The 27,477-nt window shown below is 38.9% G+C and overlaps 1 protein-coding gene across 1 annotated transcript in view; it reads right to left on the bottom strand.

Moving 5' to 3' along the window:
* FAT4 (FAT atypical cadherin 4) overlaps positions 1 to 27,477 on the bottom strand; it is a 253,046-nt gene that overhangs the window by 87,205 nt on the left and 138,364 nt on the right. Inside the window, exon 2 of the mRNA XM_073641488.1 lies at positions 7,502 to 7,633. Coding sequence (XP_073497589.1) covers positions 7,502 to 7,633 — 132 coding nt within the window. The remainder of the gene's footprint in view (positions 1 to 7,501; positions 7,634 to 27,477) is intronic.

The raw sequence follows: 27,477 nt of genomic DNA, 5'->3' as shown, positions 1-27,477 counted from the left end.
TAGAAATGAAGATTGTTTAGTGCACGTGCATTTAAGCAGAAAATGTGCTATGCTCACCTGCCCCGTGAAGAAGCCGAAAGAGCGAAACCCTGGGTCGGGCAGGACCCTGAGCATATAGTTATATATTCCTAAATTGGAAAATATTGATTATACTATACTCTTTTGTGAGTAATTTAATTGCATTTCAGAAAAAAAATGCTATTGGCTTTACACTATGTTTTAACTGCTCTGATTTATAGAGAATTACATCTAATATTTGTAGAAGAGCATCTTAAGCATTGAAAACACCTGCCAAATATAAAGCCACAATCCAATATCTATCCTAAAGGATGCTGCCTGATTAATGGATCTGCCTGGACAAACCATCAATACAAAAGCTGGTAGTTTGTAAGTTTTTTGGTGACATCATACAGACTGTAATAGTGTTCAGAGGCCCTAATCTCGTTATTTTATAATTATTTTGATCTCTGTTTTCACTGACATCTTGAATATTGGTTGTCTATTCTTTACAAAGTTATACTGAAGCTGAAGGTGATTGAGCATATAATAAGAATTTACAGGAATATACAGAAAAGCCAAGGCTGTTCTCCATGTTCCAAACTACAAAGATATAGTAAACGGTGAACTAGATATTTTCTTCTATTACATAAAGGTCCTTTAAATCTGATATTATTCCACTTGCATTACGGTATTCTAAAGATAGACTACTTTTACTCTACGAGCAGAGACAGACTGCCGTATTTCTCGTGCGAGAATTGCATCGTAAACCTCGTACTGGCCAACACCTCTCCTGATCTGAGCTTGACAGCTGCATAGAAATACATCACACCGGCCAGTCTGTTCAATGCGATGCGATCATCGCACGAGTTATACGGCAGTCTGTCTCTGCCTTAAAGAATCCAGTCAAACTCTATTGGATTAAATGTTCTTTGTCCACACTTAAGATGCTTCCGGGTAAAATGCATACTTCTTAGAAATATCATTTTGTGCCAATTCTATAACAATGGCAAGGGCCACTCAATATAATTCTTTGTCAGCAACACCTGAGAACAAAATGTTTATTTAGATGGTAGAAAACCAATAGCCTCTTTAGAGTATGAAAAAAGTGCTTTATATTATCCTCAACAAGTGTTTGGATATGGTGTTTGGATATAAGGATCTCCACATTATTACTGGCCATTGGCCAACCATTAAAAATGTGGGGGTACGTCAACTTCCCCCATGGCTGATGCCAGATGACATTGGGCATTTTGGATTCCATCCTTTTTTTAAAAAAAAAGATAAGCTGAGTCGAATAGTGCCATATTCCTCAACCCCTTTGAGAATATACGCATGCTCGGTCGAGCCAAGCTGGCAAGCGTCTAGGATTAATTAATATCGGCACCTGAATAGTTAAATTAATTATATTATCTGTATGCACTTACCATTCCACCAGTAATATTAATATGTATGTAGAAGGAAAAAGGCATTATAGGGTGTCACAAGTAAGAGTGTTATTAGGTGTTTTTATTATCCGGTACCATACCGGGCGCTCTGTTTTTTTTAGCCAAATCTATCTTAAAAGATACTATTATGATAAGAGCTGTTCTCCCCACATGCCAGTAGAGAGCCGCTCAGTGCTGACAATGTTAACAATTCATTGACTTGCTATTCATAAAAGAAAAATGAAACATTGATATTTCCTTTCCGTCAGTTACCACTTATACCAAGGTGTCACATAAATATGTGATGTAAAAGATATTACAAAAATGTTAAACAGAATAACCACAAATCTGTGAGAAAAGACCAGGTGTCTGCAGTCCCAACAGACATATACAATTCTTTCCTTGTTTAAAGACCTAGAAGATGGAGCTGGTGTAGTTATCCTGATACTCACTGTAAATTATATATACAGATGAAATATTCATTTTCTCATACACAGTATAGGAATCCATCTACAGTTATTTCATTATTATTCAACAAGCATGAAATATTATCCCATCACTGTCCCTTTATAACACTGCCAGATCTGGCACCAAGAAGCAAATGAGCAAAGGTGTCACGTAAAGGGATTCTTTCTGGCACTAGGTTTTAGCTACCCCGTCTGAGAACAGTATGTTATAGGGACAGAAACCTTGAGTCCAGCGATGTATCACTTACTGAGCTACTTGCTGAAGTTTTCATAAAATCACAGTTTTATTTACAGTAGATCTATCAGTATAACTCAGCCTACTCCACTGATAGGCAGCTGTCTGTGTATACTATGCATAGGCAGAAAGCTGTCAATCAGTGGAGGTGTTGGAGTTAAACAAAACTTATGAACATGGAGGGCTATCTGGCAGCAGGTTACTAGTCCTCTAGTGATAATCTCCTGCTGATAAAACAGCGAGTTTATCAAAAATACAGCAAGCAGCCCAGTAAGTGACACTTGACTGGAATCAGGGTCTTTGTCTCTTCATTATGCTGATCTCAGAGTAAGTGGCAAAAAACCTGGAGATACATCCCCTTTAAGGCTTCTTCAGCTGTCGTTCATAGAACAACCTATAATTTGGAAGGTATTAATACATTTAGAAATAATGAAAGTAACATTCATGTTTATTGAATGAGAGATGGGTACTTCTCCTATCTTAAGATTTTCAGGAATTTTTTCTAACCTTCATAAGGATAATATTCAGTTTATTGGATCCAGAACTTACTGTACTAGTTGGACTACAACCAATGTTCAGTGCATGAGGCTTCTTTTTCCTCAAGAAAATAATCAGTGATGTTACATCATTTAGTAGCTAAGGATTTGTTATACTGATAAACATGCTATTTCCCAAGCTTAGTGCTTCTTCCATGGAAGTTTATCTGAACTCTGTTCATTTGGCAGATTAAAACTATATTCTAATTGAGTCTTAAGACCTGTTTAGATCCAAAGCAGTCACCAAACTAGAAAAAAATGCATTGATCTTTCTCTGTTTCAACTTCAACTTCCACCATAAACTTTACAATAAAGACTTCTATACATTTATCTAGTGAAACTAATTTTATCATATCCTTCTTGCTCTAAATATAAATTCTACATCTAAATATATATAGAAGAAGAGGTGGAGCTGGGAACTCATTTACTCTATGTTACATTTCAGGATTCATTCAGAACCAGGTCATTTCAGTAGAACAAGGTAAGGAAGAAAGTTAGAAACAATCTGAAGTCAAGGACCAAAAGTAATACTACGGGTATCTGGAGTATTATCTGAAGGTCAAAGAAGGAATGTAATCTGGGGTAGCTAGAAGACAGGGCAAGGACTAGCACTACAAGTATCAGGAGTGGCTCCTAAGGGTCAGGGAACAAGGAATCAGGAATATGGAACAAGAACCAGGTGGAACTGTCTCAAGAACAGTACAGTGACAGCTGATACTCAAGCAACAGGGGCAATGACTCGGGAAAGAACCAGGGACAAGGTGACTTGAGACTAGGTCTACAAAGCCATAAATGAGAAAACTGGCACATGGAAAAAATGACGCATGGAAGCTTCAATAGGTGACTGGGATCAAATGAGATCCTGCCAGTGGCATAAGTGAGCAACATAGAGAATCGGAGGACAAACCACCAAGAAGATGGAGGAAGAGGACACTGGAGTGGGGAGGGCAGCATAGCTAACAATAACCATCTGCAATGCAAACCAAGCAAAGCTAGTATACCCCATTTTATCTAATCTCTAGAGCTTTTGATGCTCCAGTCAACCATGGTGCTATTAAGGTCCTCTTACATCTGCCAAGAAAAGAAAACACATTTGCATTTACGAAACATGATTAAGAAATTAAGGCATCATAAATATCGGGTATCATGGACCATCAATATTTCTGAGCGAATACTCATAGATGCTAAGATATTCCGGCCCGCTGAAGATCTATGTGGTAAGCCAGCGTAATACACTGTGTAACACGCCTGTGTAATATATTCATATATATACGAGGCGCCCTGAGGAGTATAGAAGTATAGCGCATGTGATGTAATGTTTGTTGACACATTTCTTTTTGTAATGATAAATTAAATTCAGTACTAAAATATTCATTTGATAGAAAACACAGATGGAAGTCCATATGGACATATTAGCATTTGCCCCTGCAGAATTCCAATGTCTGTGTGTAATATTGCACACTTCTTGTACTTTGATATTAAACATGAAGTGTAATGTCGCCAAATATGCCATTATTAATATTATTATTTCATTATATTTCATTTAAATTCTGTATAATAAAACGTCTGGTCCTGTCCTCAATTACAAAAATTACTTTTCAGCGTCATAAATCATACCCTCCACATGTATGTTTTTGGCAAATACACATACTGTATATTCCTCTACTGCCCGAATACTTGGCTGTCATCTGTGCTTTCTTTTATGCTGCTTTTTATTCATTTTCTACTATAGCAGCGTATGGTAACTTCTTACTATAAATGCAAAGGGCTCCTTTTCTAGTATTAGTTACAGATGACAACCTGTTAATAATCCACTTTCACCTGCTGCCTGGCATTGACCTCTAGACACAAAATCCAATTTATAGAAACATTTAGGACAGTGTTTCCCAAACTCCAGTCTTCATGCCCCCCAACAGGTCATGTTCTCAGGATTTCCTTAGTATTGCACAGATGATGGAGGTATCATCAAGGCACCAGGAATTCTCTCAAGGGTGCAATACTAAGGAAATCCTGAAAACATATTGGGGGCCGTGAGGATTGGAGTTTTTAAGATTTAGGAGATATGTTTACAGTATATATATTCCCAGTATACGCTGATTGATGAGAGTTATCTATTAAAGAGAATCTGTCAGCAGGATTTTGTTATTTAATTTGAGGGCAGCATGAGGCAGGAGCTGAGACATTGATTTCAGCGATGTGTCACTCATTGGGCTGTGCGTTGTTGTTTTAATACAACAAGTGTTTTATCAGAAGGAGATTATCACTGCCCAGACCACAGCTCCCATGCATTCTGGTCCAACTCCACCCCCAGCAATGATTAGCAGCTCACAGTCAATAGACAATGTATACAGAAAGCTGTAGTGTGGGCGGGATTAGCTTTCTTAGCTCTGCTACATGAAACATCTAAAAAGTCTGATTGTATCACTGTTGCACCCAGTAAACTAAGTGATACAAAGCTGGAATAAGGGTCTCTTTGCCTACATTATGCTGCTCTCATAAGAAGTATCAAAAACCTGGTGACAGATTCCCTTTAATGTCTATAGAATCTCATTTTAGGAAAGCCATACTTGTTTGAATGGTTGGGAACAGAAATTTGACATCATCATGATCTGTCATTTATTCTGACTCACAAAGGATAAGGGGGCACAAAATATTAACTGAAATAAAAAAGTACAATATGCCTGTTAAAGTCGCCACCCTTATAATAAACACAAGGAGTGATGTCCAGTGTGAGCAGTGAAAGAACTGATGCAAAGTAATATAAATCAAGGCGATGTTAATTTTAAACAGATTTTTGAATCAGACTTTGACATTTGTAATGGAGTGTAAGGAAAAAATTTGCTTAACTTCTAAGCAGTTTTTTTGTTTTATAAAAACTGAATGCAAGTTTGGGTGTTATATTTTGGAGTTCTATAACAATCTCATATGTGAATGGAGAAATGTAGAAGAAAAAATATCCCACTTACAATGGGAAAATGCCTTATCCCATTTTTCTGGGCTTCTACTTCCACCCATCTTGTCATGCTCCAAAAAGTTGCTAAGCTAGCCATGATGGAGGAACTGTCATAACTGGAATTGTTTAAAAAGGTTGTTCCACAAACAAAGCATATTTTAATCAATGGTCTTAGAATAATAATCAGCTCCACAATTAGATGTGTTAAAAAATTGTTCCTGTGTTGACATAATCTTATAAATGTGCCCCAGCTATATACTGTTATTTGCTGTGTCTGATCATGCAGAGCTGTTCCAGTTCTTGGTCGGAATCTTAGTTTTTGGTCTACACATACCATAGCTTCTGGCCAGGGGAGATAGCATAAGTCACTTATGATAAGTGAGTATACAGACGAAACAGCAGGCGATTGAAGCTGCTGCTTTCTGATGTAATACATGTCCCTGCCTGTTTTATCATAGGAGTGAGTGTTTCTACTACATCTCCAGCCCTCTGCGCTTATCATAAATCAAGTCAGTGATGCAGGAGCTCCAGTAGATCCTGAGTAGTTTATACAGGTGCATCTCACTAAATTAGAATATCAACAAAAAGTTAATTTATTTCAGTTCTTCAATTCAAATATATATAAACATATATTATATAGAGTCATTACAAACAGAGTGATCTATTTCAAGTGTTTATTTTTGTTAGTGTTGATGATTATGGCTTACAGCCAATGAAAACACAGGAGTCATTATCTCAGTATATTAGAATACTTTATAACAGCTTGAAAAATGTTTTTTAAATCCGAAATGTTGGGCTACTGAAATGTATGTTCAGTAAATGCACTCAATACTTGGTCGGGGCTCCTTTTGCTTCAATTACTGCATCAATGCGGCGTGGCATGGAGGCGATCAGCCTGTGACACTGCTGAGGTGTTATGGAAGCCCAGGTTGCTTTGATAGCAGCCTTCAGCTCATCTGCACTTGAAATAGATCACTCTGTTTGTAATGACTCTATATAATATATGAGTTTCACTTTTTGTATTGAAGAACTGAAATAAATTAACTTTTTGATGATATTCTAATTTAGTGAGATGCACCTGTATCTCACTAACTTGATTTTTGATGAGCTCACAGGACTGGTGACACGGCAGAAACACTCACTCCTGTTATAAAATAGGCAGGGAAATGTGTTTCCTATGTCAGGAAAAAGTGTTACCACTGAAAGCAACAGCTGCTGCTGCCAGTCTCTGCTGTTTCATCTGTATACTTACTTATCATTAATGACTTATGCTATCTCCCCGGGCCAGGAGCTGTGGAATGTGGTGACTGTGAACTGAAGCAGCGACTACATGGTCGGACACAGCCATTACACAGTATACAACAGAGGCACATTTATAAGATTATCTCAGTACAGGAAAAAAATGTTTAACATCCAATTGCGGAACTTATTATTATTCCAAGATCTATTAATTAAAATGTACTTTGTTCATTGAGCAACTTCTTTCAGTACTGCAAATTTTAAGCTCAATGGCAACAGTGCTTCAGTTTCTATAAAAATTGCTTCTAAGCACATCTGGTCTGACCAGACCTTGCCCTGATTTCTGCTCCTCCATTGTTTAGATCTCACGATAGAGACAGTGACCTGTGAACTTTTCAATCTGTTATGATGTTTTTGATCTATTATGATCTGTTTTGGGCTATAAGCTTCATATTGATATTAACAGAAGTTTTTTTTAATTTCTGACTTGATGAGTTAAGGTCTTTTGTGAGCAGTATTTTCCCACCTAATATCTATGATTACGGTAAATTTGTCTTTATTGAACATTCTAGGCTATATATACTGTCATTGACCATTGACACTTAAAAAATAAATATGTAGTTTTAAAGAAAAAAATATATAAATACCTCATCTGCATCTGTTGCCGTCAACTGCATTATTTTTGATCCATCGCCAATGTTCTCTTCTACCGTTAGGTCAAGAATATCTGTTGGAAATACTGGTGGATTGTCATTTATATCCTGAAGTGTGATCTCCACCTGCAGAAGATACCATAATACTTGGTTAGAAAGCGATCTACAAATTACTGAATGTAAAAGCAAGATCAGTTTATAAAAAACAATTTCACATGTATAGAGTCCTTCTACTCTTTCCAGATGGCTGATGTCACAGGAGAGCAGGATCACGGATGTTAACACACCCAATCAATCATTTCCACTGGACACAAGCTATGCATGCTTGGCCAAACTGAGCGGGCATGTAGATAGGCAAGTTGGCTGACGTTTATCTAAGGTCTATGGGCAGCTAAGGAACTAGTATATCAACTTTAATACCTTCTCCCTAGTTCAACATGTCAAATTTACTCATGTTGTACTGTGAAAAAATATTGACACATGATATCACATTGACAATAAATGATCCGACTAGTGATTTTGCTGTTTTGACTTTGTATATCTCTACCTCATCTGCTGGCATAGTATATATCCACTGAGTAGTAGTGTGTATGAGGTCCATTTGGATGGTCATATCTCAATACCTCCAGACTATTCATCTAGTAATGGTTTCTACCAGTTATAAGGGTAATGTGGCCTTTGTGGCATTTGGACTTAATCAAGTGTAAATACACTCCAAATTCACAGGCTCAGTGGCATGTATCTGCCAAGAGCTGGCTGAAAACAGCTATTCAGTCACCGAAGAATGTAATTGACATACAGATGAGGGGAAATAAAACACTCTTTGATATGTTTATACATTGAATCCCTCAATGACAGAATACAAATTTCCCCTTTTTGTAGGAAATCACAGACCTCCTCATTTTTTGGAGTTTTAAAAGCAAACAGACTTATTAGTAGAAAAGAATCACAACCAACTCTGTGACATCTAAGCAATGTCCCCATTTCTTGTGATGTTCATGTGGTCTTCAAAAGTCTCTAAAAAATGCAGGAACAGGGAATGTTACATTGTTTTTGTATAGGCAATATTGTTTTACAGGCGCTTAGATACAGCCTCAAAAGACAGACCTATTTGTTTTCTTAAGTGTGAGATGGGCTGCAGATGCCTAACCTCCGATAAGGAAAAACTACACAACGGCTTCACGTCTACCCCTAGAGCAATTTATTCATTTACAGCTTGTAGCACTGAGCGGCCACCAACAAAACAAAGGACCACCAGTAAGACACTAACTTGGTGGCAACATGTCTAAATCTAGTAGCATTTAACCCTTGGCTCTGGTTCTCGGCATGACATTTCACAGCTGAATGGCTAGAGACATGCTGAAGAAGTATAAGTCTCACATTGAGATAGACAGACCGTAGATAGGAAGCACCAGAAAGATAGGCAGGTAGAGCAATAGCACCAGTACCAACTAATAGATGGATAGATAGACCGGCATATAGATAGATGCTCGATAGAGAGAAACAAATAGACAAGTAGAAAGACATATAAATAGAGCAATAGAACCAACACCAGACTAATAGACAGATAGATAGGTTAGACCAGCTAGGTAGATAGATAGATTCTACCAATAGATAGTTTCAATAATAAATGCAATTATTCATCAGTATAAATCTCTAGAACTCAATTTCTGTCGGGTGATAAGCCCTGGCATGATCAGCCCTGACACTTTCATTAAATTCTAAAGCACCACTCCAGCATTTTTTTTTATTGCAGTGCTGGAGTGGTGCTACTGAACTAAGCTCCCTGCCCCCAGCCTTATATTCACCAGCCACCATCTTCAGCTCTTCCCGGCACTGCTCCGGTCTCACGTCACCATCTTGTGACCGTAACTCCTGATCTGACTAGCCGGAAGTCAGAGGTAACGGTCACAAGATCTGAATATAAGTCTATGAGGGCCGCATTCTGGCTCTAATAGACTTACATTGAGTAGTGACCACGGGCTCACCCAGTAAACACTGGAGCGATCCGGCAGGTCACAAACTGCGGGAGACCGACCAGATCGGCACTAATAACAGATGAAGACGGTAGTTAGTAGCACTACTCCAGTGCTGCAATAAAGAAAATGCTGGAGCGGTGCTTTAAGACATGGGATTTTTGTGGGAAAAATCAGATGGGTATTTGCATTGGAACCTGGAGTTGGACCAGTTTATTTTTCAACAGGACAATGACAGCAAACACACCTCCAGGCGGTGTAAGGGCTATTTGACCAAGAAGGAGAGTGATGGGGTGCTACGCCAGATGACCTGGCCTCCACAGTCACCAGACCTGAACCCAATCGAGATGGTTTGGGGTGAGCTGGACTGCAGAGTGAAGGTAAAAGGGCCAACAAGTGCTAAGCATCTCTGGGAACTCCTTCAAGATTGTTGGAAGACCATTTCCAGTGACTACCTCTTGAAGCTCATCAACAGAATGCCAAGAGTGTGCAAAGCAGTCATCAAAGCAAAAGGTGGCTACTTTGAAGAACCTAGAATATAAAACATATTTTCAGTTGTTTCACACTTTTTTGTTAAGTATATAATTCCACATGTGCTAATTCATAGTTTTGATGCCTTCGGTGTGAATGTACAATTTTCAAAGTCATGAAAATACAGAAAAATCTTTAAATGAGAAGGTGTGTCCAAACTTTTGGTCTGTACTGTACCTACAATAAGTCTTTTCTATGTATCACTGTTACAGTGTTCCCCAGTCTGAGGTTCAGGATCCATATGTGCCGTGTATGTGAAGCCATGAGTGTTGGCAGCTGCAGACACTACTGTGAACTGGTGGCACTGGGAATGTCATAGCGTTACTGGAACCTAGGAAGGTTCCTAATTAGTGTTGAGCAAGCGTGCTCATTTAACTCTTTAATCGAGCACGCTCGGGTGCTCGCCGAGTATTTTCGGTGTGCTCGACATCTATGTTTGAGCCGCCTGTTTGTTAGGCAATCTCTGCATGTGTCGCAGCTGTCTAACAGCCTGGCAGTTTACACCGGAGTGATAGTCATGTCACTTGGGTCTATCATTATCCATTTTAATACTGAATGTGACTTTACGCCATATATTTTTTAAAAAGTAAGTTGCTCCTGATCTACTAAAGTTTGAAGCCCCCTGTCCTGGTGGATAAATGTATTGTATTGTAGAGCTGTGTTATTTTTTAGAATTTTCCATTAATAACGATTTCCATCATAGCAAACATCTCCGCATGTAAAAACAAGGCAGAAAAGGATCATGAAAGTGAGTTATCTGGACTCGTCCCATTATGGTGAAAAGTCTAATATGTACACTCCCCAAAACTACGCAGTGCGGAGATGACAGGAGCTTTTATCCAGACACTTATTTAGTGGGGGGCTGACATGTATAAATCTTAAACGGTCTATGCTGTTGGTCATGCCCCTATTTGCACTGTTTCTAGCGCCAAATACTCATTAATATGCTGTGTTTGTTTTCAGAAACTGATCATTGTGACATATAGACAAGGAAAGAATAAAACATTCCTTCTATGTCCACTAAACATAGCAAATCGCAGCTACGCAAACATGTTAAATTCCATAGCTAAATCTATTGAGACCACAAGAATTGCAATCGTGACTCCTTTGTCTCGGAATATACTGTATATGTCGCTTTTCTGGTAATTAAATATATTGTTTCTGGTTGACGGTTCATCCCTTCATTGCCCTGAGACAACAGAGACCTCAATGGACAGAAAAGTTCAAATAACTTGCGGCCTAATTAAAGCAGCAGAAATATTCGGCAGCGTTCAGGCTGATTACAAGGAAAGACACCGAGATTAATAGATGGCGAGGAATGCTATCTGGAAGCAGAGCGATTTAAAAAGGGAGACGGTCATATTTCAAACTGAAGGAAACTTGAAATACTACTGACACTGAGAACTCCTTAACTTTCTTTGCAGAAGCATGCATAACACTTAGAAAGTCCATCTGATGAGGAATTATAAAAATGGGATAAACACACAAATGAACTTTCACAAATCGCATGAACTAAAGGGAATATAAAACATCGCTGAGGCTTGGGAACATTCACCGAATAGGTCAGCAGAGCATTGCACTTGTCAAAAGACTGTAGAATCAAGTGCAGAAAACAAGGATACTGCCATTAGTACTAATATTACAGTATTAGTATAACTTACTCCATGTCAAAATATATTGCCCCACAAATAAAATACACACACAGGGCCGGATTCATCAAAACCGGCACTGTTCACGCCACTCTAGATGAGGGGACGTGCTGGAGTCAGACTCTCCTACAAATATCTCAAGGGCTGTCACACTGTAGAGGGATCAGCTTTATCCTCATTGGCACAAAGAAAGATTAGAAGCAATGGGATGAAACTGAATGGGAAAAGATACAGATTAGATACTAGAAAAAAAAATTGACAGTGAAGGTGATCAATGAGTGGAACAGGCGGCCACGAAAGGTGATGAGTTCTCCTTCAATGGAAGTCTTCAAACAGAGGCTGGACAGACATGTGTCTGAGATGGTTTAGTGAATTCTGCATTGAGTAGGGGGTTGGACACGATGACACTGGAGGTCCCTACCAACTCTACCTTTCTATGCTATGTTTTCTATGTTTCATGAAGAAACATACAACTCTTCATGGATCAGGAGTGTCAAACGAGTGGAGTGCATCTCTGTGTGCGCCTCACCAAAATCCTATTCCAGCCACTGCTGAAGTAAGATTTGTGGTGTAGCGAATGCCGCCAATCGTCATGAATTTGATGAGCAGTGGCCACCAAAATTTAGGTGCAACTTCGAGTTGTGCCTAAATTTTGCGACTTTTCAAAGCTTTGACGACAGAATCCTGTAGTTTGCCCTTGTTCACACTATATGAATACATCCTATTGCCATAGCCTGATTATTAACATGAAGCCAAATGCGTAGAGATGAGCGAATCTCTGGCAACCCAGGTCCACGGTTCAGGTCATTTCTCTCTTGCTGTGGACAGGAATTTTGCGAATTCACCTACGTTCCGGGATCCCAGGCTTACCTTAGGATTTGCCAGGCTGGCGAGATGCCACCTGTGTGTCACATATCACACAGTTGAGGTCATTCCAGGTCGGTGAATCAAATGCCGTACCGGGAAACCCAGAAGCTCAAGAAATTTTCTTAGACATATGTAAAGAATGTCTCACAATATAGGATATAAGGTCTGAAAACACTACACTTGACTAGTTATTTAATGTATACTCATAGGGATCTTTTCACAAGGTGCCAGCTCTGGGTAGTGGCAGTGGCTACATGGCAGGGTCTGCAAGATCAGATCTAATGGTAAAAATCCAGGAACTTTTGGATTTCTCGGCATATTCTCCAGCACCAGGATGCCTAGTTACTATATGTGTATCTTTGTAATTATTAACATGAGCTTAAAAAGACCGGATTGAGTAAAACTCTTGTTTCTGGAAGACGGCTGCTATGTGCTGCATTGCAGAAAGGAGCAAAGAAAACTCTGGCAGAAAAATCTGAACATCTGGATTCTTTTAACGGGTAGAAATAGTTTTCATGTGTTTGTGTTCTGTAGCTGGCTTCAATTTGTTTTCCAGTTGTGAAGTCCAGAAGGCTAGGTTGTGGGGCTGTCGTACAATTAAGTTAGGAAAACAAGGGGTGTTGGTGTAATGTCATTCACCGACTACTGCGACCCATTCAGGAGAAATCGGCAGAGAGAATATAACATGAGAAGATTCCTCCAGTCTGCTTACAAGGGGATGAACTGAAGAACACTTGACTATTCTTGTCCATGAGCAGCACAGACATGGCACTGCCAGTTCTCCTGCAAAGTATTCCCCACATGTGGGAAGCCAAATGTCTAGAGCTGTCTAGAGTAAATCAAGACACTTATGCCTGAGTTCAAACATACAGACTGCTGTCTCCAGTGTTCGCTCCCAAACCAGAAGCCTCAATCTTTAGTGCATTAGAAGTGTTTCAGCAATGGAGGCCACCTGTCAGCTTAACATGAAGCAGCCTCCATGAATATACTGACTGATGGAAAACTGATGGGGGAGTGTTGGACGGAAAAGGAACCAAGAATAACTCCCATTTCTGCATGCTTGACTTCCTATACACAAGTATTTAGTATTTAATATATGTGGTCTGTGGAAAAGGCATCTCCATAAGAAGAACTATTGTATTGTGCAAAGATGGATTTTTACATAGACTAAAAAAATAGAAATTTCTCATTTTATTCCTTATTCACTAAAACACCAGGTATGTTGTAATTAAAGATGGGTCTTGGACTAAAATACATAGTAAGTGCTTGGAGTGCTGTCCATACTGTTTGTCTTGTGAATTGCGGCCTGCCAGGGGTTTTGCTAGCATTTAGCAATAAAGTATTAAAATTATATTATAAGAACCTGGAGTCATTGATGAAATTTGCAGAAAGGTAAGGATGGGCACATCTTTACAATGTGTGGCATAAGGATGTAAAAGCACCTTTGTCTGGGACCACCCCTCACACCGTGTACTAGGGATTACAAGTATACTCTGTTCAATCACTGATTAATTGTTAGTTCTATGATTGGGGTCATGCTTCTGGGACCCCAAAATCTCTGGAACAGGTAACAATTTAGTATAAATCAAGCATTATAAGACATTCTTTCAATAAATATGGTTAAAAGTAATGGCCTGGATCATCCAGCATAAAGGAATAAATTAGCAGTAGCCCGCCAGTCATGACTATAATGGGGGCAGTTGTGGCAAATTCACCTGAGGCCTGAAAGGGGGTTGAAGTGCTTTCTCTAATATAAAAGTACACAGTTATTGAAAGAGGTGTGTGGTTGGTGCCGAGCCCTGTTGTAGATTTGACATTAGAGTCCACAAACTTCAAGTTAAAAGAGCATACCCGCCCACAGGATACACAATATGTATACAGTAGATAATGTCCCAACAATAAAACCCATCTCTATCTCAAGAACGTGACCCCATCACATGCTACTTATGTGGCAAGCTAGCGGTAATCCCTATGTAAATGAATGGGGTTTCCGACCACCTCTCTACCGAGAGACACACAACTGGTCCTCATTCTTCAGAATGATGCAGGTCCCGTAGGTGGGATCCATAGCTACTCTACAGTTACTGTATATATCCTGTGAATATGTAAATGTATTTATCTATGTTTTGCCATTTTTTTTTATATCATGATCTTTATTCACTACTTCTAAAAACAAAATAAGAAATCTTACAATTTTTACACTGACCACTGGGACTTTTTAGGCTTCTGTCCTTTCAGGAAGAGTTTTCAGCAATGCTTCCTCTCATCGCAGGCAGGATTACACTGACAGGTAACACCACTATACACAGCTAATAACACAGGATCCACCAGTCATAATAGGTGATATGACAGCCCCCCGCCCTTCACAATGAGGTTTTCAGAGGCTCATTAGATTCTTCAATACAAAATACAGAGTCAGGATCTGACCATTGTGATTATGTACATGTATTGTTTCCTGAAACAACACGAAATTAGAGTCTAAAAAAGCCCCAGTGGCCAATGTGAATATTGCAAGATGTTTATCTTTTTTATTTTTAATATAGATTGTAATATGTAAAAAAAAACATTCATACAAAAACTTCATTTAAACAATAGGTCTTTTTCTGATGATGGGTTCCTTTTAAGTATCTGGAGCCCCTATTAATAGAGGGATATAATGATCTCCGCCTTTACCTTCCTTTTCACTAACAATATACTTAAGTAATGTTTTATATTATTTTTGGACATTTCTAGACTTTATTTCGTGAAAGTGAAGTTTGGCAAAGTCAATTATCTCCACTCTAATCTACAGTATGAAATCAACACTTTATAGGCGTTAACATCATAGTACAATAGCAAGTTCTGGTATTTTGGGTAATTTTTGTAGAAAACTTTTACACCATTACATTTAGACCAGTATATCTTTAATGGACGACTCAATGTGATTTTCAAGCAGAAGGAAGAGTGTCATAAAACAAATGCAGCATATGGAAACAGTTCTGCTTCCCAGCTTTATAAACACATGTTAATAATATAATTGTGGGTAGAAGTAAATCTTGGCAAACTACATCATAGGTTTATTAAAATCTCCCTGATCCATTAGATGGATATAGGATGACAGAAATTACTTCTTACATTGAGGGTTAACTGACTTCTCCTTTCGGTATGAAATGTGAATTCAGTAAAATCCGAATTTCCGATGAATAAAGCAAAGCTATAAAGTTAATTTCAGGCACCAGAGTAGATCATAACTAAGGCTTTGGGACATGGGACCAGCTCCTATAATAATATTGTCAAGGTTTTCTTCACTTGTCCTTATTCCATTTTATACACAGCAGTAATAGGACTGACATTGAGGTCTATGGGCCACTATTGTACTTTCAAATGTCATATGAAGACATGCAAAAATGTATTTATTTATTTTTATTTTTTTAGGGGATTCTGTAAAAATGCAAAAGGAAAAAAATTGTTGCATGTTCTTTTGCATGTGGTATGTAAGGATGTATACCTTCCTAGAAATAATACTTCTATCGGATAAGATCTCAGGGTATGACAGGGCATGCATTGGCAGCACACAGTGCAAAATCCAGAGAATCTAGATCCAGATCAGTATTTTATTGTTTATTCATTAAAAGTGAAAACAAATCAAATCAATCCACTTTGTGCATTTATTGTCCTATACAAGTCCCAGGAGAAGCATACAGAAGCATACAGGTTACAGATTGACGCGTTTCAAACCAGGCTGGTTCTTAAGCTGCATTTATACTGAAAGATAATCAGAGCAAGTGTTCTTAAAAACCCACTTGTTTCACGGTAATCTTTAAGTGTAAACAGGTTGCCAATCGCAGTGGAAAAGATCATTATTCTTGGCGGCGCATCGTCCTGTGTAGACAGGATTTGCACTGACGAGAATAATGGCAGCCTATGCTCGGTCTAGTATACATTATTCAGTGTACATCAGTTGCCAGGCTTTCAGCATTTTTCCCTCATTCAAAAATATGGAAAAACTCATCAAAACACATGCAAAAACACTGCATTTTTCCTGCCAACACTCTGGTTTTTGTTGCAGAAAAATCTGCTGCAAATACTAAAAGTGTACACATAGCCATACACAGAAACACTCGTCTCGGCCTAGCGTTCCTATATTCTCTTGAAAGATCCGCTGCCAGAATAATCTTATATGGGCTCATCTAAAAAAAAAAAAGGATTGGGCCAAATTCCTGAACCTAATGTCCTCTGACATAATGTGAAGCCTTAACAGATGCTGAGCTGTTGCATTTCTAGTAGTGACAACCAATGATGGAAAAACCATTGGGATGTCCAAAGGTGCTGACACCCATCTTTGATCAGACCCTACATGACATAATTATCTACTTACCACTATTTTCTCTTGCTTCTTCCCTATTTGTATTTCTCAATAGTTCTAATATCTGCATCCCTACCTGACACTGCATCCATGAGGGGCGCTACCGCCAAACACAGACGGTCTTTATTCCATATATGAATTGAGAAAGTTCAGTCTTCACTAAAATATTGTATTATCTGGATATTGAATTTTATATGCACTTTTGATGGCGCACTTGTGATATCTTTGTCACCCATGTAATGTCTAATAAACGTATCATCATTGCATTATTTTCTTAGTGCCGCAGCTTTTTTTACATTGATGCAGCATCTCTATCTCTAATCTATGGGGATCTGATTTTTTTTTTTACCCACATTTTCTCACTTATTTTTTTCCTCCTGATCTCACGCTATGGCTTGTAAAATGTGATATCCAGGAAAGTTAGAAATAAATATTTTTAATAAAAGGAACAGGTATGGCGCAGAGTTTTGCCAGTACAGCTGAAGTGGGATAAATGCGAGAGGCAGATTCCACAGGAATGCTGATCTAGCTGATGTGGCTGAGGCTGGACTTTACATTGGCAGGAGCTTACTATTAAATTGCTTGACAGTAATCCTTGCTACCAAGCATCATGTCAGAGTGTGCTTTGCAGAAGTGTCAAGTAATAAAATGCAACTTTAGAGAAAAAAATTTCCATTGCACGACAACCAAACTATGAAAGGTTTAACCATTAAAGGGATTTTCCAAGACTTGGGCGGTTTTAATTTAAAATTTAGAGCTTATACTTTATAATATACTTGCCTTTAATATCCTACTTCAAACCCTGGCCAGGTGTAATCCATAGACTGCAATGACATTTATCCTAGGTAATGTAACCTCCCATGCTCATGTGATATACCATAGCTATATGGCTGTACTGTCCAAGTGATTTCTATGTCATCTAAGGCCACATTCACACGTTCAGTTTTGGTCAGTATTTCACATCAGTATTTGTAAGCCAAAACAAAAAGAAAGACTTTTTATTATACTCACCTACGGTCGGGTCTGATGGGCGTCGCTGTCTTGGTCCAGTGCCTCTCATCTTCTTGCGATCGCTGTCCTCCTTCTCTGCTTCGTGAGGATGATGCACCCTACATCATCCTCACAGTGTCCTCGGCATTGCACTCCTGTGCAGGTGCACTTCTTTATGCCCTGCTGAGGACAGAGCAAAGTACTGTAGTGCGCATGAACCGGGGCTCTTTGGACTTTCCCCACTGCAGTACTTTGCTTTACCCTCAGCAGGACATAGAGAAGTATGCCTGCACAGGAGTGCGGCGGGGAACACTGTATGGATGATGTACAACGTGTCATCTACATAGATGGAGGACGTCGATCGAAAGAAAAAAAAGGAGGCGCCGGACCAAAACCAGTGACGCCAATCGGACCAGACCTCCCTGTAGGTGAGTATAATAAAAGGTATTTTTTTTTCTTTGCAGGGAGGCTTGGAGACTTGTATACAGCATTCCAAAATGCTGTGACACAGGGCTGAAAGGTGGTGATGATAGGTTATAAGGGAAAAGCTGGTGACAGGTTCCCTTTAATTTGTGATTTTTTTTACGTATTTGTACACTGCAGGGGCTTCTAATTGTATGTACTGTATGCCCTAATGTACAGAACTTATAAAAATGTAGTGATAGGTTATGTTCACATGTCACATTTTTAACAATTTTTTTTCTCTCACATTTTAACCATGACAAAACACAGCATTTTCCGGTCCCAGCATAATGAATGAGATCCCTGAAGTCTCATGCACACGTTGCTTATTTTTTCCTTGCAGATTTGAAGCAGTTTCAAATTTGCAGCATGTCAATTCTTTAAGCGTTTTTCACCCATTTTAATGAATGGTAAAAAAATGCATAAAAGCGCATGCAAAAATGTGCGTATTTTATGCAGCATTTTGTCCTGCTAACCCATCCGTATTTGCATCAGATCCTTCTGCTGCAAGTACTGAACATGTGCACATACCCATATAGTTAAATGACTGTCACAGAACATAATACTTAAATTAGAGAATCAGAATGACACCCCCAAACAAGCCCCCCTTCCCCATGAGTGGACTGTTGCTATGTCTCCTAATTAGAAGCTCACATGACAGGTTCTTGGATTCTTTTACAGCTGGAAGTTTTCAGAGTACCTGAAAGTCACTTGATCCTTCTCACTGCTACTGACTGTGGAAGAACAAAGGGCAGCTACCACATATGTCTAAGAGCCTAACCCCCTGCTGCTAGCATTTTATACTGTAGTTTACATGTTCAAATATCCTCTTCAAAGAGGAAAAAGACAGGAGCTCTAGCGCCACCTATTGGAAGTAGCAATCCTAAAATCAATATTGACCCTTTAAAGAGTCTTGCCACATGACTCAGGATAAAAGGCCAAACCAAACACTCCATAAAGTGGTCATTCCTGCTGATTCATTCTAGTCAAAGGTGTTTTCATAACACCATAGAGGACTTTAAATTAATAGACCTAGGTTTCCCACGAATCTATTTGCCAGATTTGAGAGCATCTGCAAAGAGCCCCTCTTTCTGGAGGACCTGGCATGTTCATGCATTCCACAGTCATGCATTAATTGACATGAGAATTGTGTAATGCTTCTTTTTTCCAGTGGAGGTGCTGCAGGGAAACAAAATACCTGCAGCCAGGTTCCTCTACAGACTATATATTTTCATCAAGCTTGTACAGGAACACTAGAAGGGGATTTTTCCAAGTATAGTTAAAAGATATGGACATTTTTGGAGGCATCGTTGTTTTTTTGTATTTCATAATAAAAATAGCTTTTGCGGTTGAGTATTATTCACAATGCACTGTTTGCCTTCTATAATCTGTGGCTCAACCTGCTCAGTGAGCGCATACTGACGGGCAATTTGTAACTCTTGTATCTGTCATTTGCTGAGCTTCTGTAAGCGGAGTTTTGACCACAAAACAGATCCAAAACAGAGATCTGAACTTTCATTTGATCATAAATCAGTGGAGAGAAGCTCAATAAAAGACAGATAAAAGAATAGCAAACTCCGTGACGGAAGTAGTTCACTGACGGATTTTGGAACCAGCAAAAGAAAAAGCAAATATTATTTTTGGCCCAAAATATATGGATTTAAGTAGAACAATTGCCCGTAATGGTGTCCCTATTCTTTACAGAGGATATTAGAATATCACATGGAGCGTAGTTTAGGTTCTACTGATTTTTCAGTTCTTTCTAACTCGCATCAACCATTGACTAGTCAACAATCCAGTGAAAACCGATCGTAATTCTAGACGGCAGGCCTCTAGCATGTCAGTACATCACTCAGATCACAGCAAGCATTGATTAATCCAAGAACAACACAGATAAGTATCTCAATGTTTACTAAGTTACATTACATTCCAAAATTGAACATTCGTCTACATGAAAAATAGAAAAGTCAAACACTTTCGTCAATTGGGCCAAATACAATTTGTGCATTCTGCCAATTATTCCCTTTCATTGTGTTACTGGGTTACCAGTATTCCGGATATAAGATCACATACCTGTTCTATTCTTAGTAACTTGTTAGAACTGTGTTGAAATAAACGGGTTTGTTTTATACTATTACTTTCCCATTTTTAAAATCTAGCTGTTCACATTTCCTGGACTCGGGGGCTAAAGCATGACATTCATGTTAGACGCTAAAACATTTTTGTGCAAACTAAGCCTGCTTTATATTGCTAAATGGATCATTTTGTCTGAGAAGTTGAACCTTGCGGATACTTAAGGAGAAATCTTATATTTCTTGGCCACGACATATGTAAAACAGCTTTAAATAACAACAATAATCAGAAGTGAGTGATTGACCGACCATCGGAGCTTACAGAAGGGATTCTATTCTTGCATGTTTTGCATATATAACTAACTTTTTTTTTTTAAAGGTGTTAAAACATGTTTGTTATGTTTTTCTAAGGCTGTTTCTTAAGGTAGCCCCTGGGAATTTTCTCTGCCTGGAGTCTGGATTAAATTTTCTGTGCATCCAGAACACTTCATCATGCAGCTTAGCCAAAATCTGTTCTGGTTTGCTGGTGACTCATGCTGTAGGTATGAGAAAGCCATAATAAAGAACATTTTACATGATATGCCAAATGCATGGTAATTTAATCCCGAAACCAAGAAGGTACATACTGTTTTAGAGTAAAACATGGTCTCGGCTCTTCAGACAAAAGGGTTTTCTAAACTTTTCATGATGATGGCACATTGGGGAGTTTATATAAAGAGTTGAGTAAATGAGAAATGGAGTTAAAAGAGGAGATACCACTACACTTGAGAATTTCACAACTAACATTACTGGGTATGACACATATCAGTTCTTCTTCCAATTTTTACTTGCTCCACTTTGATAAATTCAAGGTCTAGGTGAAGGCTAGATTCTGATAAGCCAATAATGAGTCAGTTTCTCATTAAACCTGAATTCCTCCAAGTGCTTACAGCATAGAGGTAATTCTCATGTGCAAACGTCTTCTTCAATGGAATCTACTCCATAAACCTTATTGACACAAATTATAATCCACTGATGACCCAGTGGACCAAGTGCTGTGCCATCCAATTTAAAGAACTATCATGCCAACATGTCATAACCTCAGCAGTCCTCGTAAATCAGGTGATGCTTATAGTCACACTCCCTGAACTCGGAAGACGACCCTATCAATAGCCAACAAGATAGTGGCCCTACAAGTCAATATCCATTCATTTTCTAATTAGCGCACTCTCTTTTATCCCAAAAATGTCTTAAACACCTTGAATGATTGAGGCTAAGATCTGAAATTCCTGAACCTCTGTTAGAATTAATTGGAGGGAGGACTTCTTAGCTGATGACAAAAAAAAATATTTTTTGTGTTACAAATAAACTTAAAGGGTTTTTGCAAAATCAGATCAGTGGAGGTCTGACTCTCTGCATTCTTGCCCTTTATAGTTGACCAGGCATAGCTCCAGACTTGTGGCTGAGCCTGATATTGCAGTACAGTTCATTTTACTTGCATGGAACTGAGCTGCTTTAAGGTGTAATACCAGGCACAGACACTGCTAAAAGAATGGAGCCTTGCCTGCTAAATTATGGCAGGGACACAGCACGCTGCAGTGCTGCTTCAATCAAAGAGCAAGAACTCTAGATATCTAATATTTTGTAGCGTCAAACACTGCTTTAAAGGGAATCTGTCAGCACAATTTCAATAACTAATACACAAACTATTTATATGCACATGTTGCAGTTTCAAAGACAAGTCTAGCAATACCTTTACATGGTCAGTCTGTTCTTTATTACTGAGAAATCAGCATTTGGACTGATACTTAAATGAGGCTGAAGAACTATTTGTAGATCTGAAACCTGTCACTCCAGCTCTATTCCCCACCCAGCACTGACTCTTCTTGTTTGACTGGTGGCTTCTATGCTGTGTGACTTCAGGCAAAGGAGCCATCAGTCAAGGTGGAGACAGCAATGGGCGGGAATAGAGCTGGAGTGACAGATGCTTCAGATATATAAATAGTTCTTCAGTCTTATTTGAATATTATCTATTGAAACACTAATTTCTCCATAATGGAGGAACTGACTGGCCATGCAAACGTATTGCTGGACTTGTCTATGAAAGAGCTACAGGGCAGCATGGTGGCTCAATGGTTAGCACTGTTGCTTTGCAGCTCTGGGGTCCTGGGTTCAAATCCCACCAAGGACAACATCTGCAAGGAGTTTGTATGTTCTCCCCGTGTTTGCATGGGTTTCCTCAGAGTTCTCCGGTTTCCTCCCACACTCCAAAGACATACTGATAGGGAATTTAGATTGTGAGCCCCAATGGGGACAGTGCTGATAATGTCTATAAAGCGCTGTGGAATTAATGGCGCTATATAAGTGAGTAAAATAAATATTATAAATTTGCATATAAATAGTTTGGGGGGGTGAAATCCCACTAAATTCCCCTTAAGTATACAGTACAGTCAAATTAAGTCTGGATTTTATCAAAGAACAATTTAAATGATAATACAAAATAAATAAAATTGCAAATGTTTTAAAGATTATGCATACAGTTTAAAACAATTAACTAAGTATTAACATAAATGCCATATCCATAACCTTAGTTTGGCACATAAAAACTCGGCAAAGTAAAACATTCTGTTTTAGGCTCAAAACTTTCGCCAAATTCTGTGAATACTTTACAATCCACAAGTATTCACTGGAAAACGCAACACAGATATTTAACATGAAGTACAAACAAATGTTTCTTATTCATTCTAGTTCTATGGATTGGATGCCAGCATGCATTTGACCATATGACTTAGATTTAATCCATGTTAAAACTGAGTTAGCTGTGCCAATAGCTTGACAAGAGTGTATAACCAAATCAGTACAACTTTCACTCCAAATGCTATATAAAGATCGTTTTAAACCACCATTAGGACAAGTAAATGTTCAGTTAAAAGCAATATGGGACAATAGTACATATAAAACAATGGGGTAAGATGATATTCACTAATAGCACATCATTTATTGGAATGCTGTCTAATAGAAAACCATTCCATGAGACCTTTGTTTAGTAACAAGAAATCCTGAATAACTCTGCCTTCTCAAGCTAAATCCATGGGCACAGCATATCTCAATGGAGCTTTGTGGTTAGATTGTTCCCCCTTGAGTCACAGAGCAGCATTTTAGCTTACGTAAAGGAAAAAATGAGAAAGTCTTAGCCTACATGATCCAATTTCACCCATGAGATGAAAGTCTACATCATTAAAGGGATTGTCCTCTTTCCACTAATCTCTGTCCCTGAGTTTTATTATGAAAAACTCAAACCGTGCTCCATCCACCATCACTGAGCCCACTGACAAGTCTATGCCGTTGCTCCCGGTATCGGCTGTGGTGCTGACGTCATGTCAATAGCGTGGCAGTCAATCAGAGGGCGCAGGTGACTCTGAGTGGGGGGCTGGCGACACTGAGTAGGGGGCTGTCTACACTGACAAACCCAGTGGAACGATGAGTACAGCATGGTTTGTTTTTTTATACCGAACTGCACCCAAGGATGAAAATTTACTAAAAGGGGGCAACAGGTTTATTGATCTTGATGTAAATTTTAGCTTAATATTTAAATGTTTTCTTGAATAAAGAAAAAAACATTAACAGTGAAATGTTCAGTAAATAAAATAAAATGCAAAATAATACTCTAACAATACTTTAAAACGTCCTCCCTTTATGTCCTCCTTGTCTTTGATCCTATTTTGTTTCAAATTACAATTAAACCAATAAACCTGAAAAATACATATAGAACATTTTATATATATTTATATATGCCCCTCCTTCTTACCGACCTTCATTAATTATTATTTATTTATTATTATAGCGCCATTTATTCCATGGCACTTTACATGTCAGTTGACCTGTGTGTGGCTATAACACAAATTTCGGCAGCAGGAGCCTCCCCCCCTTCAGCTTGGTCACACCTCTCTAGGCAGTCACCAGCATAAAGTGTAACAAATCAACAGAAGAACCAATAAGCGGTCTTGTCATTTCTAAAAGACGGCTTTACGATCACTCAGAAAATACTGCAGACTAACAAGTCGCGAGGGCAAAAATATCTCCTGTTTACTTACTGTATATATCAGGTTGCAATATTCTTATTCAGATTGTAGCAAAAATTGCTACCGCCAGTACTGGGCCTTTAAGAAAAAAACTCCTCCTAATTTTTTTTTAAATGACCTAAGAACACCCGATGAAGGACCTTGAGTTTGAGACCTCACATACTAAGAATTTGCATGGGAGAATGAATAGAAAAATATACTCTGCGTGTCCTGCGAGTTACATATGTTCCAAAAAATAAAAAGAGAAATATTTGGACAATAAACAACAAGGAACAACCCGTGTCAAATTCCTGTCCTGTCTACATTTTCCTATACCATGGTTTGTTCATGCAGGTGTGCTGCTAACCGTCTGCTTGAATGAAATATAGTGCATGAGTTACAGCTCTGAAGTTACATAAATTATCATTTCCGTACAATTCTACAGTAACTAAAGCACAATTTATTTCCTAACCTTGGAGCGATGTTTGGAGGGGAACTTCTCTACATTTTAAGACCGTTTGCACAGAAGATTTACACGCAAACTCAAGTTGTGGGAAGTTGGGGTTGGAGGAGGTGAAAGGGGGACACAAGAGAGATTAGGTAACTACTATTGAACTACTGTGTGTTCTGAATCTGCCAACAGCCTCTAAAACTGAGCCAAGGACAGCGTGTGATAAAACGTGTATTCATTGCACTTAATAAAACGAACTTTGAAAGTCAAAAAGTGAAGATAAAAGGTGTACCGGCCTGATGGCTCTAGATGCACAGAAGAATTTGAAGGACAGCTAAAAAAATCAAATGTAGTGCTTAAAGGGGATTGCCCACAAACAAAAGTTGATTTTAAGCAATAGATCTTGGAATAATAATAATTTCCACAATTGGATGTGTTTAAATAAAATGTTCCTGTGCTGAGATAATCTTATACATGTGCCCCTGCTGTGTACTGTGTAATGGCTGTGTCTGACCGTGCAGGAACATGGTCTGATCATACAGGAACATGGTCTGATCATACCACAGCTCCTGGGCAGGGGAGGAAGCAAAAGAGTATACAGACAGGACAGCAGGGGATCACAGCTGATTCTTTTTGTGAGGAAAAACATTTCCCTTCCTGTTCTTAAACAATGTTTTACTTCAAAGAAAAAATAGTTTTGATCCCCTTCTGTAATGTCTGTATACTCTTTTGACACCTTCCCTGCCCAGGAGATGTGATATGATCAGACCGTGTTCCTGTACGGTCAGACACAGCCATTACACAGTACACAGCAGGGGCACATTTATAAGATTATCTCAGCACAGGAACATTATATTTAAACGCATCCAATTGTGGAACTTATTATCATTCCAACATCTATTGATTAAAATTAAATTTTGTTTGTGGGAAAACACATTTAAGATGGGCATTTCCTCAGTCTTCATTTAACTATAAAAATTGCTTATTAAATATATATATTTGTTTCACACCTTATGTAGACAGCAAAACCTTACTTAGGAAATGGAAAGGAGGCACACAGATATTGCATCAGTCTGGATATGCACATCGGCAACTGCACATTGACACGCCATGAAACAGGACATCATTAAAGGGAATCTGTCACCAGGTTTTTGCAACTTCATCTGAGAGCAGAATGCTATAGAGGCAGAGACCCTGATAAAGCTATGTATCACTTACTGAGCTGTCTGCTGTAGTTTTGATTAAAGACAGTTTTATCTGCTGCAGATCCATCAGTCCTATAATGTTGAGCTTTCTATAACCCTGCCCACACCACTGATTGGCAGCTTTTTCTGTACACTGTGCATAGGCAGAAAACTGTTAATCAGTGGTGGAGGGGGGTTATTTTGAGCTCATAAATAATGAGGACTATGTGGCAGCAGGTTTACTAGTCATCTAGTGACAATCTGCTGCAGATAAAACAGTGATTTTATCAAAACTACATTAAGCAGACCACTAAGTGACACATGGCTGGAATCAGCGTCTCTGTCTCTACATTATGCTGCTCTTAGATTAGGTGGCAAAATCCTGGTGACAGATTCCCTTACATGAGACCCTGACTACAGGACTGGTCTAGTGTGTCTATACAGTTAAACTAATAAAGTATGACACTACCAGATTATCCCAAATTTTGAAGTGGAGTAATGCAATTTTGAAATAGAACCATAGCAAATGGTGGTACACATCGATAATTGAATAATTCCTATCAAGAGCGTGAAGAAGTGAATGTGTGGCACTCACCAATATGATAAAACATAGTCCATAACTAGTAAAACACCATCACTTGTCACGCAGGGAGTACAGCGGGTGATAGATGCAGGGGGATAGTAGTTTCACATATTGCACACAGAGGTGTATTGGCCTGTAGAAGCGAATTGCTGTTACTTGCATCTACCACCCTCTGTATTCCTCACGTCAGAAACGCAGATTATGGAATATAGGACTATGTTTTTCACACTGGTGAGTGCCGCACATTCACTTCCGCATGCTCTTTTTACTTTGTCTATGCACATTACACAATGTGGCCAGTAGAAAAGGTGTAATCAGGACAGATGAGAAAGGGAGGTTGCGTAAATGCTGTGAAGTGAGCAAAGCAAGAGCATTTACTAACATAAGTAAATGACAAAGTTAATTGTGGCAGGTATACTGCCTGATCAAGGGGTTATCCGCCTAAAGCTACAAGTCTGCAGTCACACTATGTGACTGCTGACTTGAATCCGCACATTGTGCGCACTGTGTGCTATGAAGATTCGCCAGAGCCGGGACCAAAAGTATGTACTATGCATACTCCCAGCCACATTCCAACTAGATGGGCACGGCCTTGATCAATGCAAGTTTATTGAGCGGGGCCAGAAACAGTCTAATCAGAATATTGATGAAACTATGCACACCGCACACTTGCAGTCACGCGCCCGCCGCGCCCGGCACTGGAGAATCCTCAAAGCATGCAGTGCGCAAAATGTGAAGCTGCACAAGTCTGCAGTCACGTAAAGTCACGTAAAACCCCTTTTAAGATAAATATTGTATTCTTGGAAAAGTCCTTTAAGTG

The sequence above is a fragment of the Phyllobates terribilis genome, unplaced genomic scaffold, assembly GCF_046119375.1.
Source record: "Phyllobates terribilis strain yellow unplaced genomic scaffold, ASM4611937v1 Scaffold_1__5_contigs__length_1240528914, whole genome shotgun sequence".
In the NCBI taxonomy this organism is placed as follows: domain Eukaryota; kingdom Metazoa; phylum Chordata; class Amphibia; order Anura; family Dendrobatidae; genus Phyllobates; species Phyllobates terribilis.
This window is presented reverse-complemented; position numbering and strand designations above follow the sequence as displayed.